Source organism: Ovis aries, chromosome 17 (genome assembly GCF_016772045.2).
Source record: "Ovis aries strain OAR_USU_Benz2616 breed Rambouillet chromosome 17, ARS-UI_Ramb_v3.0, whole genome shotgun sequence".
Lineage (NCBI taxonomy): Eukaryota > Metazoa > Chordata > Mammalia > Artiodactyla > Bovidae > Ovis > Ovis aries.
The window spans coordinates 52,891,571-52,905,981 of NC_056070.1; the positions used below are offsets into that span (position 1 = coordinate 52,891,571).

At 39.4% G+C, this 14,411-nt stretch overlaps 1 protein-coding gene across 6 annotated transcripts in view; it reads right to left on the reverse strand.

The window, feature by feature from the left end:
* Window positions 1-541: 541 nt before the first annotated feature.
* The window catches only part of KNTC1 (kinetochore associated 1), a 68,102-nt gene continuing 54,232 nt past the window's right edge, over window positions 542-14,411 (reverse strand). For 3 of the 6 annotated variants that reach the window (XM_042234592.2, XM_004017331.5, XM_042234591.2), the window contains 13 exons: window positions 12,612-12,658; window positions 11,137-11,215; window positions 9,211-9,329; window positions 8,696-8,831; window positions 7,948-8,043; window positions 7,512-7,568; window positions 5,708-5,762; window positions 5,336-5,399; window positions 4,810-4,939; window positions 3,645-3,734; window positions 3,023-3,168; window positions 1,901-1,991; window positions 542-773 (listed from right to left, as the gene is read on the reverse strand). In XM_042234592.2, coding sequence (XP_042090526.1) covers window positions 756-773; window positions 1,901-1,991; window positions 3,023-3,168; window positions 3,645-3,734; window positions 4,810-4,939; window positions 5,336-5,399; window positions 5,708-5,762; window positions 7,512-7,568; window positions 7,948-8,043; window positions 8,696-8,831; window positions 9,211-9,329; window positions 11,137-11,215; window positions 12,612-12,658 — 1,128 coding nt within the window. In that variant the 3' untranslated portion in view covers window positions 542-755. Of the gene's footprint in view, window positions 1,992-3,022; window positions 3,169-3,644; window positions 3,735-4,809; window positions 4,940-5,335; window positions 5,400-5,707; window positions 5,763-7,511; window positions 7,569-7,947; window positions 8,044-8,695; window positions 8,832-9,210; window positions 9,330-11,136; window positions 11,216-12,611; window positions 12,659-14,411 lie in introns of all 6 variants that reach the window. The other 3 variants (XM_060401137.1, XM_060401135.1, XM_060401136.1) reach the window with 1 other exon arrangement.

Consider the following 14,411-nt stretch of genomic DNA (forward strand, 5'->3'; position numbering starts at 1 on the left):
CCAAAGGCAGGTTCTGATGTTAGGCTAATAGCCCCTTCCCTTTGGCTTCTCCAGTGCCCCTTCTTCATCTCCCTTTTGCCTTTCAGTCCTCTTGACACCTTTGTAATCAGTTCCTGACACTCAATCCTTCTCCGCTTCAACTATCTAGAGTGGTTTCTGTACATCTGGCTGGCCACTGATGGATACACACGGCAGCAAAGATTATAGACATATTTACTCGAATGACTATCAGTTAAAAAGACTGATATTCTGGGACTTCTCTGACGGTCCAGTGGTTAAGACTTCAGCTTCGAATGCAGGTGACATAGGTTTGATCCCTGGTCGGGGAGCTAAGATCCCACAGGCCTTGTGGCCAAGAAACCAAAACATAAAACAGAAACGATATTGTGACAAATTCAATAAAGACTTAAAAAAAAAAAAGAAACTGATATTCTTATTTACATAGGTGGAAGAGAAGGATGTAAGCAGTTGCTTTACTTATTGGGAGAACAAAATACTTTTCTTCATATAGAGTACAAAAAAACAGAGTCTCTACAAGTTATGCACGTAACTGGCAAGGAAAAGATTTATTAATTTGGGACATGAGTTGTTTATCAGGCAGTTCTGCTGTTATTAAGCATCTTAGTTATTACTTCTTGGGGAATATTTGACAATAGCTATTGCACACAGATTGCACAATTTAAAAACTGTAATAAATAGTGTCAGTTATTAACAGATTCCAAACTTCTTGTTCTTCTTGAAAAAACTTTGATCTATTAGGATCCATTAAACATCTAAATGGGAAGAAACACAAGCATTTTTATGAGTGTCAGTGTTTTAAACAGAAAATTGTTTGACAAACTACAGAAAAGGCTTAACTATATTGCTAAAAATCTATGTATGAGGTTATTTTGCATTTTAGACAACTATGATCAGAGAAAAACAGATACATTCTAAGGGCCACAAACTTGCCTCCTGAATCAATACTCTCCCTTTTTGAAAAAAGTAATCTTACGCCATTGATCACAATAGACTGGAAATGAACAAAGGAAGTTACTAATGGATGTTAACAAAATGTAGGCTAAATATTTTAATATGCTTGATCTGGACCAATGGAAGAAAAAACCACAATAACCTAATTATGTTTACTAAAACTACCAAAACAAGATCAAAATGAAAAATTTTACCTTATACTTAAGTTCAGAACAAGACTAAAAATGATTTATGTGCGGTTTTTATACACAAAAGCATTTGGGAGAATGCACATGAACATGTTAACAGTGATCTTATCTCTGGTTCCTGAGATTTCAAGTGTTCAGTTTTTTTGTTATTATTATTGTTTTCTCCGGCAGATTTTTGTTTTTCTATACTGGACATATATGTCTTAGCTAATTAAAGAAAAAGAAATAAAAGTGATGGAAACTCCAGCACAACATTAATCAATGTGCTTTGAAATTTAGTTTGGTGATCCAGTGGTTAGGACTCTGTACTTGCACTGCCGTGGGCCCGGGGTTCAGTCCCTTGGTGGGGAACTAAGATCCCACAAGCTTCGAGGTGCAGCCAAATAAGTAAATACAATAAAACTTGGTTTGTCACCTGCTCCTGTATTAAAAACAAGACTCCACAAGGAGTCGTGATTCTTGAGAGCACCTGAAAGGCTGGGAGGGCCAGATCTGAAAACCACAGGCCACTCAGGTACAGCAACTGGCCTGAGGCCAAATGGCTGCTTCCTGGCACAAATGAGTAGAACCAAGGCCTTTGATTCCGAGTCTGGGACTCTGTCACACAAAAAGTGAACTGTGAAAATACAGGCAGTTGCACATAAAAATACATCTATCTTCAGAACAGGCTGGCTCAATATCAAGACCCTAGAAATAGAAATGGTGTCAGGTTAAAACCCAGTAACTCGGGCCAGATTTACCTTCAGAGTTTCACAGGGAGTGGTGCCTGGTGGTATGGGCTTCCCACAATGCTTGTAATATTCAGTTATAAAGACTGAAGCGTCATCTAAACTATGAAACCAAAGAGAAGAAGGGCATGAGGAAAATGTGGGGGTGATATGCAGGTCTGCCATCTCGACTATGGCAATGGCTTCACAGGTGCACATCAAGATTTATCAAATGACACACCTAAAGCACGTGCAGCTTAGTATATATATATCAACGTTACCTCAAAAAATATTACTTGTTCATAAATGACAACCTCTAATTATGGCTGGATCACAGGTGGTAAACAAGCAGAAAGAAGTCCATGGTATCGGACTTGCCTGGTGATCCAGTGGCTTAGACTCCATGCTGCCAATGCAGGGGACCAGGGTTTGATCCCTGGAAAGGGAACTAAGATCCCACATGCTGATCCCACATGCCATAGCTAAAGATCCTGTATGCTGCAACTAAGACCTGGTGCAACCAAATAAGAAATAAAAATTTAAAAAAGAAAAGAAAAAGAAATCCATGGCATGGTACTGAGAAAGAGGCAGTTCCCAGGGATCCGCACAGTTAGACCAAACAAATGTAGGGATGGATCCGGAAACATTTCAGTCCTGACTGAGCTTTCTCTTTCTTCAGTGTCAACTCATTTTGCCCTTCTTTTTAATTTCCAAATCTGCTCCCAACACCATCCCAAGGGATACTATTTCTAAGCTTGTGGGTACTGGAAAATTAGATAAGCTTAGCAAAAATGATGTTGTCATTGCCTCTAGTCAAGTGTCTAAGGAGTAAAGTTGTAATGTTGGGTTTTAGAGTAGGACTGTGAGATACCTATTTTGGGATTTCAGGCAGCTTGATTAATTGTCTGATTCCAAGTTCATGTTCCAAGAGACTGGGTTACAAAACAGCTACTTCTGAGTATGTGTTAGCAGTATGGTATGCATAATGTAGTGATGCTACGGTTTAATATTCAGAGCCTTTAATTACAAACAAATAGCTTTATAATTATTTGATATCTTCCTCCAAAGTAAAGATAAATTTTAGGATATTCTACATTAAGGGTTTTTTTTTTTTTTTTACATTAAGTTGTTTAAAAAAAAATTTTATCAACTTACCTTAATTCATCTGCCAAATAGTTTACAAGTTCAGTGATGTTGTTGGTATTCATCATGTGTGATTTCAACACTGGAAAGTATTTTGTCTTTGCCAAAATCCCAAACTCCTTCTTATCTATGATATTTTTCAGCACCAGACTTCTAATCTATAAAATAACAGGTATCATTATATTCAAAATGTGTTAAATGCCAGTTGTCTCCTTCAATACCAAAGCATTTCTGACAATTAGATGTTTAATTATCACTGCACTGTGACTAAGCCTTCCTTTTGAGGGAGAGGGCTGGGGGATGGGGGGGACTGCTTTGGCCTATTTCAGCATACAGTGAATAAATTAAAAGTTATTGTTGTTAAGCACTTCGGGATTCTTTTTTTGAGGAAAATCTATTCACAGTGACAAGCATTGAAGGCTACAGATTTTCCACTGTGCACAGAAGTAAACAGGACACCCAGGGTCTCTGACTTTTAAAAATTTACTGAGGCTTTAATGAAAGCGACGTAATTGTATACATTAACAAACAGATGGAGATGGTGACTTTTCAGCTTAGTCTTGGTTTGGGGAAAATTGATTACCTCCCAATAACAAATTTTTCATAACAAAAGGGAGAGGAAACTGCCACTTACTTGATGTGAAAACCCTACCAACTGGCCAGTATTCATATGCTCCTCTAATTGCTGTAAAATGATCTGAGGGTCACACGAGCCCAGAAAATTCTGGAGAAAAAAAAAAAATCAAAATATAATTAATAGAAAAGTATAATCACTACTAATTTCTGTCAAACCTGGAAGGTTTTCGTATTTACATTTGAAATATCTTAAAGCGTATCTAGTACAGAAAAAAGACCGCCTCCATCAACATCAAAATTACTGAAGTAAGGAGAAAGCATTTTACAAATAACTATTTCAACAGCAAAGAGCTGTTTAATAAACATTTTGTCATCCTAAGTGCTAGAAGGAATCTATTTAAATACTAAAACTCTGAAAAGCATCAACAGATGAGTTTAAGACTAGTCAAAAGAGAAGAAAGTCAAGGATAGGCACAGATGGCTTTGAAAAAAAAAATGAAACAAATAGAGCAAGTGACAAATAAAAAATATGTATGTTCATTTATATAGATCTTTATGAACTGGCTTATCTACCCATGGGGAAATCATTATAAAACAGTTCAAAATGCTTTGTTCTATTTATTCTATAGTATAAAGGGGACGGGAGCTATTTTTAAAAGTTCTGTCCTCAGAATGCTCATGTGCCTTTGTTAGACACCCACACACAACCTGACTTTTCTATTTTCCACGACTAATCACCAAGTCAAGCTGCACGCAAGCCATCTTCCTCTGGTCTGTTTTTGTTGCCACCACCCTCCTATGGGCACTCACCCCCTCAAGCTTCCCTGGCCTAGTCACGAGGCTGTTGTACGTGCATCAGGTGAGATGAATTTCTATCCAAATGCAAGGGCTTCCTAGGAGTTTTACTTCTTGCTCCCTCTCTCTTCTGACCAAGCCCAAGTGGATCACTTCCTTCTAAATACCGCCTGAGCATTTCACTTTGCACTTGCAGGAAAATTCACTGCTTTCCACTGATAGAGAATAAGGTCCAAACTCCTCTTAAGGCTTTCCAAGATGAGCCTTCATCTATCTTTCAGTCATACGTCCCACTAGACCCCAACACAAACCTATCCTACTCATGCTTTACAGGTTTGATGAAAAGAAACTGCAATCTTTGGCAGGGGACATGCAATGTGAGACCTTCCACCTCCTTGGCAGCCCCAGATTAGTAATTTGTCAGATACCTTTATTTCCTGGCGCCTTTTTTCTGAGTGGGGCATGAGCATTAGACACGCTAATGCAAAAGCTGGAAGCTCTAACTGGACATACTGTCTGGCCACTCTGATCATGTCGAGGTCATCTGAAACTGGACATCTTCAAGAGAGCATGTTAATTAGTTAATAACCTGTCAGATTCAAGTCTATACATGTCGAGCAACAAATACTTAGAAGACTAAAAATCTATGACGTAACTATATGATTTACAGTAGTCACAAAAGGTACTCTACATTTACATTAAAACTAGGTACAAATTTAAAAAAAACAAAAAAAAACCTAGGTACAAATTTTAGAGAATGCGTACTGAATATAAGTTCATTAGCTGCACTGCACATAAAGTAGACACTGTAAAAATAATAGAGATATTTTATCTTCAATCACGTGGTGTGCTTAACTTCCTAGGAAAAAGGCATTACTCATAAGGTATGTTTATTAGAAAGGAATTTTATAAGCAACAAATTTGATTTGGGGGTAGGAAAAATATTTTACTTACTCTAGAACAGCAATGAGACTCTCACAACAATCTGACAGCTGACTGGGGCTTAAAGGACAAGAGGCTGAAAATAAAAAGCAACAATAATGTGTTTAGGAACTTCCCTGGTGGTCCACCGGTTAAGACTTTGCCTTCTAACGCAGGTGACACAGGTTTGAACCCTGGTTGGGGAGCTAAGATCCCCGCAGGCCTTGTGGCCAAAAACCCAAAACATAAAAAACAGAAGCAATATTGTAACAAATTCAAGAAAGACTTTAAAAATGGTCCACACTAAAACACACACACACAAAGAAACCAAAACAAACCCAATAATGTGTCTATACACAAAACTATAAAATGCTACTGTCAACATTTCAGGGGACAGAAAAATACCTGAAAGTAGTGGGATCTGAACCACACATTGCCAAGCTCTGCTGAAGTAGGGAACCTGTGGAAACACGTGTATTAAAGAACTCATGTCTGGGATCTTATGAACTGTTTTGCAGTCACAGAACCATATACATTTAGAGCTTATATTCTTGACCTTAAGACCAAAATCTTAAGTTGCTAGCTCCCTGTTCTAGATCATCAAGATTCTAGAATATTCCTCATACTATATATTTTAGGATATTAACACATAATCCTGGCTTATTTATTATTATTGTTTTTTGCTCTACAAAATACTCTCATTTATATTTTTAAAAACTGAAATATAGTTGATTGATGATATTAGTTTTAAGTATGCAACATCGTGACTCAGTATTTTTACAGATTATCCTCCACTAAAGATTATTATAAGATAATGGTTATAATTCGTATGCTATGTAATATGTCCATGCTGTTTATCTATTTTTATTATTTTGGCTGTACTGGGTCTTAGATGCGGCATGAAAGATCTTTGATCTTCACTGTGCATGTGAACTCTTAGTTGTGGCATTTAGTTCCCTGACCAGGGATTGAACCGAGGCCCCTTGCATTGGAAGTGCAGCCTTAGCCACTAGATCACCAAGGAAGTCCTGCTTATCTGTTTTATACACAGCAGTTCTCTCTCTTAGTCCTATATCCTTAATTTGCCACTCCCCGTTTCTCTCTGGGTAATCACTTCTTTGTATTCTCTATCTGTGAGTCTGTGAATATACTAAAAGCCACTTAATTGTATACTTTAAAAGGGTAAATTTTACGTGTGAATTATATCTCAATAAAAAAGGAGATCTGTACGTGTTAATAGGAAACAATCTTCAAGATATCATCGTTACATGGAAAAAAACACTTCAACTATAATGTGACTTAATTTATATGTACAAAAATGAATACATACACACACACACACACAATATACACATGCATGTATACATACACCTGCTTATATGATAATAGGAAAACTCTAGAAGAGAACAAAGAACAGTAGTCACTCCTGGGGAGGTTATGAAGGGAAGTAGTAAAGGAAAATTTTCATGTTTTACTTAGCATATGTTCTAAGTTATTAAACTAAAAGTAAAATATATTTTTTTGGTGGGCTATGGTCCGTAGGGTCACAAAGAGTCAGACATGACTGAAGTGACTCAGCACTCACATATTATATATTATATGTGTCACATATATGTATAGTGATTGTGTATGTAACAACACGTGAAATTCAGAAAAGATGGATCAGACAGGGTTTCTGACTTTAGGAATCTTCAAAGTCCAAGATGGGCAGTCACATGTGTGATTAAAATAATTTATACCGGACTTTCCTGGTGTCTGGTGGTTAAGAATCTGCTCTGCAATGCAAGGAACAGGGGTTCTATCTCTGATCAGGGAACTAAGATCCCACATGCTGCTGGGTAACTAAGCCCAAATGCCACAACTATTGAGCCCAAATGCTGCAACGAAGACCTGATGCAGCCAAATAAATAAGTTAATAAACGTTTTTAAAATAAATAAATTATATCATGACCAGTGTTATAGTTGCGCCCATGTGTTTTAAGGGCATAAATGGAGATGTGATTCATGAGGCCTAGAGGACTGGGGGAAGTGATGTCTTGGGGAAGGCAAAGTTTGAGCTGAGTATTCCTGGTCCAGGCACCATTTTAAAGGAACAGAACCCTGCAGCTTCACTGAGGAACTGACTACTTAATCCAGGGTACCTGTGAGTCACGAGGTCAGTGGGTCTAAAGATTAAATTCTATAAAATTTATTTTAGAAAACTACATACCTGCCACAGAGGATAGATGCTAGAAATGGCTGTTAAAACCTTCCTTAGATAAGGAATCTGAAAAAATAAAACAGAAAAGTTCTGAAGATTACCCAAATAAAAAATTCCAAAGTCCAATCTAGGAGTCTGAAACTTTCACAAAGAATATCAGGAAAATGTATCTTCTCTGAGGGTGGCCAGAGAAGGTCACCTATAAATCCACAAACATCAAAAGATGTCAGGGAATCTTGTTTGTTTCTAATGAAATTTATGTCAGTTTTGAGGCTACACTTTCTCTGGCCTCATGCCATATTCTTTAAGTTGGGCATGAACCAAATGAGAGTGAACATTTTCTGCATACATCTGTTCAGTAACAAGTATCAGTGCAAAATGTTTAGGAGGTGCTGTGCAAAATCTTTAAAATATACCGCAGTCTAGGGCACTGAGTTTTACTTACCATATTGAAGCCAAGAAGCTTTTGCAAGAGTCCATTCCAAAGCTTCAGGTCATAGATTTTGTATTCTAAACAAAGCTCAGTCACCAACTTTACTGCCTGAAGCAAGGGGAAAAAAAATCATACTGTTTCAAGACCCCAGTAAATTCAACCATCTTTGGAAAAGGTAGGATAGCTGAAGACAAAATATGCTTACAGCCAACCTGTGTCTATTGCCTAATTTCAATGAAGACCCTCATCTGTCTAGGGAAAGAAAAAAAAAATTATTTTTCTTTCTCGATGTTACGGACTCACAAACAGCATCTCAGGCTCCTCCTCCTACCCCCTTTGTTTCTTGCGTCCCAGAACAGTTTGCCTGTTGGCCCCATATCCTTCCTGTCCTGGGTTCCAGCTGCCTCAGAGACTGAACTCCCACTGGTAACTAGAAGGAAGAGGAATAAAACTTCCTGCACAAGGACAGTCTGTCTAGATGAGGACAGACAGGCTTGGGGGGATTAAAGAAGTGTTCCCCCCACCACCCCGCACTGGTAGGAAGGGATGGCTTTAGGCCTTAGGCTTTTGGGTGAGAGGTAAGGTGACTTCCAAGTTGCTATGTCACCTGCCAGGAGAGGAAAACAGAAAAGCTCTCAGAGCAGCAAACCTGTTCAGGAACCAAGGGTTTCTTTGGATCCGTCTTTCAGGGATCTGAGGGGTGGGCAGGCAGCATCTGAGAGGATAGAGGCCGCCACCGCAGGTATCTCGGTGTACATACCATGGGTTCGTGGCTGTGGTTTTTCCAAAGACCCTTAATCATTCCTTCTTTAGGGCTGTTGCAAAATAATTCATACGTGATAGGGATATTCAGCGCCTCAAATGATGCCAGAAAAGTTATACATTTCAAGTAAGATCTGGAAAACAGAGGCAGGAAATGGGAATCTCCTCACTAGCCACATTTATGTTTAAAATAAAAGCCAACACTTGGAAATATTGGACTGGTCTATTACATGTCTGTTTGAGGCTTCTAAGATATAGTCAAGAAATATTAGAAAGAAATCAACTGGAGGAAAATGAAGAAAACACTCAGTTTCTGAAAGTCTCAAAGATTCGAGAGAGACAAGATGTTCTTCAGGGCCTATCTCCTCTCTGCCAGAATAAGGACTCTCAAGACAAGAGCATCTTGTTGACATAGCCCCCTCTAATGCAATATTCTGAACTAAGAGGCTTAAAACCTATGGTTCCAAAGAGTGACCCGTTTTCTATTAACACAATTTTAAAAATTCCACTTACTTTACTTCTTCGATGGATTTTTTGAAGAGAGATTCTATCGTTTCCTTGTCAGCCAGATAGAGGAGACACTGCAGGGCTCGAGTTCTGTGGGCAAAAGTGAGCTGGTGCATGCTGAGCATCTGTAAGACCAAAGAGGTTTTAGAGCTGCACCCGTGGCTTCTAGTTGGGTAACTGAGCTTCAGCCTAGGTGACATGAGCCATATTGGTTTTCAAAAGATTAAAGCCAGGAATTCTCTGGCAGTCTAGTGGTTAGGGCTCTGCACTTTCACTGCCCAGGGCTCAAGTTCAATCCCTTGCGGGGGAACTAAGATCCCTCAAGCCATGTGCATGGCCAAATTAGGGGGGAAAAAAAAAAGAGAAAGATTAAAGTCTATGTTTGCCCTTGGGGGAGCGGGTTCAGTGGTTCTCAAATTGTGTTCCATGGGACCCTGCCTGGGGGCTGAAGGGTTCCTCACAGTCTTTCAGAAAGAACAGGGTGAGAACCACTTTCATAATAATACCATGATGGACTCTACCATTTACACTTTGTTAATACCGGTTGGCCAAAAAGTTCAGGTTAGGTTTTTCCCATAAGATGTTATTTAACATCGAAAACTCGAACAAACTTTTGACCAACCCAGTATGTGCACTCATGCTGCAAAAGCACTGGTGGGTAAACGGTAGGAACGGCTGTGACAGCCGCCGCATTCTTCACATTTTCAGCACTGAAAACAAGAGAGATGTCCACTTAAGAGGGTTCTTGATGAAGCAGTAAAAGTTCATTTTATTAAACCTCAACTCCTGAATATATAACTGAGTTCATGTCTGCATATACGTTATTAATTAATCAAAATGTATTCATTAATGTCTATGTGACACAATAGGAAGTCCACATAAACACAAGGCGGTGTGATGACTTTCTCAGGGAAAAGCACTTGTATGGCTGAGCTGGGAGCTGAAGCTGGTACTTTTCAAGGAACATCATTTTTACTTACTTGCCAGGATAACTATCAGATAAACTAAGATGCCAAGAGAAAGAGGGATTTCCTTCCCACAGCTTGTCATCAAGGACAAACGATCAGCATCTTAGCCTTTCCCTTTCTTCCTTCCATCCTTTGACCTACATCTTTCCTTTCCCTCAGCTCCAACTGCCTCAGAGAATACCTTTTTTTTTTTTTTTTTGACCACGCCCTGTAGCTTGTGGGATCTCAGCTCCCTGACCAGAGAGCAAACCTTCGGTACTGAGAGAGCAGAGCCCTAACCTCTGGGCTGCCGGGAAAGTTCCCCAGAGAGCATTCCTATACAGACAAGCCTGAAGGTCAGTCACGTGTTTTTACGGATGAGGGGAAGTTCTGACTAGTTAAGAGTTTAGCGGGGAGGGGGTGCGACAGGTCAGGCAGGGCTTGGAGACCAGGGTTGAGACTTCTCTCAGGCCTGCTGGTTGGGAGTCCCTGGTATTAGGAATGTGACTGGGGGCTTCCCTGGTGGCTCAGACAGTAGAGGCTGCCTGCAGTGAGGGAGACCCGGGTTCAATCCCTGGGTCGGGAAGATCCCCTGGAGACGGAAATGGCAACCCACTCCAGTATTCTTCCCTGGGAAATCTCATGGACAGAGGAACCTGGTAGGTGACAGTCCATGTAACTGCAAAGAATCGGACACTACTGAGTGACTAACACTGGACCAGGGTGTTAGGACAGTGAATGTGGATAACCCGTGGGAACAGCCAACAGTTGTACCACTCAGTTTGCAAAACAGGATGTTGCTGCAGCCAGCACTAAATGGAACTCAGCAGATACTACAAACCTCATCTACAAAGTAAGACAGAGTAGTTCGAGTAAGTACAGAGACAGCATTGTTAGTCATCTGTCAATAGTAATACACGGGGAAAAATGTTAAGCTGAGATATGAGATACAAAGATGAGTTTTAACCAAGTTTTTAGAGCTTACGGTTGTGGCTGATGTTGCAAAGATGAACAGCATTCTTGAACTATAATCGATTGGACGAGACAGAAGGAGATACAGGACTCTGAAAAAATATTTATTACATTTAGATTTTAATTTAGTGACTGATTAGCAAAACAAGAGATTTGCTTTATTATCCATAAAAAAACGGCATCAGACAGCCCAAACAAAGGCCTGAAGGGCTATGGGTCAAGGCCACTGTTTACTTTCCCCTTTAAAGGATGCTTAATCTGTTCTTGGGTTCCTTCACAGCTAAAGAAGATAATAAAGACACAAAAGATAGGCCTCACTCTTCTCACCTAGAAAATGGCTAAGCAACCTCTGATAGTTTAAATCTCTCTGGTTAAGAAATTAATACAAACCATAGCTGCAAAGTACACTGAACATCACTATACATGGAAACTTGTGTTTTAACTCATAGGACCTTGTTAGTGGCACACTTTAACCTTGGGACTCAGGGAAGACTGCCTGCCTTCCCCCAGGCCCCCAAGAGAAGGGAAAGATGGATCAGGCAAATTGGAGGAAGAAGGGATAGAGATTCCAGTGGGAAAAGACAGGAAGTTATGAAATTGCCATGAATTACTCTCTGGGATCTCCATCTTGGGAGTTTTCTCTATGAACTATTCCCCCTAAGCCTTTCCATGCTGGCTGCTTCGGTCAGATGCTCCAGGAGCTTCCTCTTGCTCAGACAAATGTGTTCTTGCTCTTGAAGGACTAACAAAGGATGAGGGAGTGCCCAGAGAAAGGAGAGCCTGGAAGGGGTATTAGACCAGTTCTGCCCAGATCAGGAGAAATTCTTTTCTGGGATTTATCTTCCTATATCCTCTCTCACTATCGGATCTCTAGGGCTGATGTAGGGTGTAGAGCTTCATGAGTAACCCGACCTATTGACACTTCTGGCCTACACCAAAATGGCAAGAAGCTGGCATGCATGCCACCACGCCCTCTCCCATGCCTAAGCCAAGCATCATTAATGGATTACCATGTTTTCTGATTGGAGCAACGATAAGAGTCTGCTCAAGAGAGCAAGCCATCACCAATCAGACTTACAGTACGTGACACCAGTGTGCCTTTCTGGGTCTCAGTCTTAGGTTAGAAGTGAAAAAGGAATCCTGGTGGCCCATATCTGAACCAGCCTAGCTCGACAGGGACAGAGAACATGTACAAGTCTGGGGTCGGAGTCCTGGCTACATAAGAGTTTTCCTTTGCTCATGGTACATTCTCTGCTAAATGTACGAACTCACAGAGGATTCAGAAACTCTGGATCTTGGTTGTTTCTTATTTATTTGACTGGAGATATTTAAACACACTCATAGTCATGTGTCAATGAACTGATTCTTCTCAGAGGTTCTGATCTGAGTTATACTAAGAAAGCCTTTTTTAAAACCATTGGTTTTAAAATCATTGGTAAGATTCCTATTGGGGAACAGGGTGTAGACAAATAAGTAAAGGAAGAATACCTTCGTAGCGTTTCATCTTCTTGAAGTTCAAACAATTCTGATGGTGTCTTTGAAAAAGTGGATAAACAAGTTAAAAACAGAAGAAAATTGGTTGACTACATAAGCTTATGAAAGTCTATTAAGTGAAAAAGTCCAACATGCAAAATTATATTTACAGGAGGGGGTGTGGTGCAGTGGCCGAGTACACGCTTAGCGTGTGCAAGGCCTGGGGTTCAACTCCCAGCACCTCCATGTTTGATGACAACAAAGGGGGAAAAAAAGATTTTTAAAACAATTACATTTACAGATAAGAAATTAGTGTAATTCATCACTTTATGAGAAGATTCTTGCTTTAAAAATGGGTTTACTCAAATTCATTCGGTCAACAAATACATACTGAGTGCTTACCATGCACAAGGCATAATTCTGGGCACATGGGCTCCCTGAGTGAACACAACAAATATTCTTGTCCTCCTGGGGTTTACATTCACTGGGTAACTTTTAAAAGGAAAGGACTGTGAACTGTATGAGTTGTCCATTCATTCAGTATATGTTTAAGGGGACTTACACAGAAATGCATTAAGGTGCATTAGGTGTATAAATACAGTTTCTAGTCTCACAGGGATTTCAGTTTAGTGTTGCAGATTTATGCCTATGTTAAAACATGGGAGTTTGAGTGTCTACCGTAGATTCTACGTGGCCTGGATATGCTTCTAACTCTTCTGTTTCCACTGATACATGGTCTGAGTGGACCATGGTAAACACTTAAAGCTAATGTCACATCAGTTATACTATTTGTTTACAAATAAATTTTTTTCCAAGGATACCTGCCTAGGTGATCAGAAGAATTACAGAATCTCCTTAATTAGGTTCTCCCTGAAAACTCAGAAGAAATGGTGCAGAAAATTTTGCATTTGGATTGCTGAATCCCATCACGAATTTATATGTTAATATTATTTCTAAAAAACTGATATTATGTGTCTCCTTACGTGATACACTGAAGAAAATGTATCACCCATAGAATATTGTTGCTAAAAATCCATAACTTGAATCTAATCATGAGAAACATCAGAAATATAAATCCAGAATGAGACATTTTGCAAACCAAAGAGTCTGTACCCTCCAAAAAAGACAAAGTCTCAGCACAGATAAAAGAGTTAAGTAAAAAATCATCAACAGAGACTAAGTCAGGGCTATGGGTGGTTTGGGGAGGAATTGGAAGAGAAGGATATTACACTGTCTCAAAACACCTCCCTTAGTAATTACAAAAGGAAATATAGTAACTGTGTCTGAGAGAAATAGACAACAGTGTAACCAAATTATCTAAATTCACACCCTCTATTTGGGCAAAGAGGCATCATGTGCCTCTAAACCTCATACCCTGGGAAGGACACCCTATCACCCAGGTAACATACTGCCCAAAATGCAAAACTCCAGTCTTATCATGAGGACACAGAAAAGCCCAAGGGGAGGGGCCACTGACAAAATAACAAGCCTGAACTGTTCAAAAATGTCAGTGTCATGAAAGACAGAAAAGTTATGGAACTGTTCTAGAGTGAAAGAAATTACAGACGTGACAGATACAACACATAATCCAGGATTAGATTCTGGTCTCAGAGAAGAAAATTACTGTAAAGAACATCATTGGCACAACTGGTTAAACTATAACATGGACCATAAATTCAAGTATACAAACATATACATATATGTATTTTATCAATACTGTATCAAAATTGTGTCTGATTTTTATAATTATACTGTGGTTCAATAAGAGAAAAATCTTTGCTCTTTGAATTATACCCCTAATTATTAAGGGTTAAG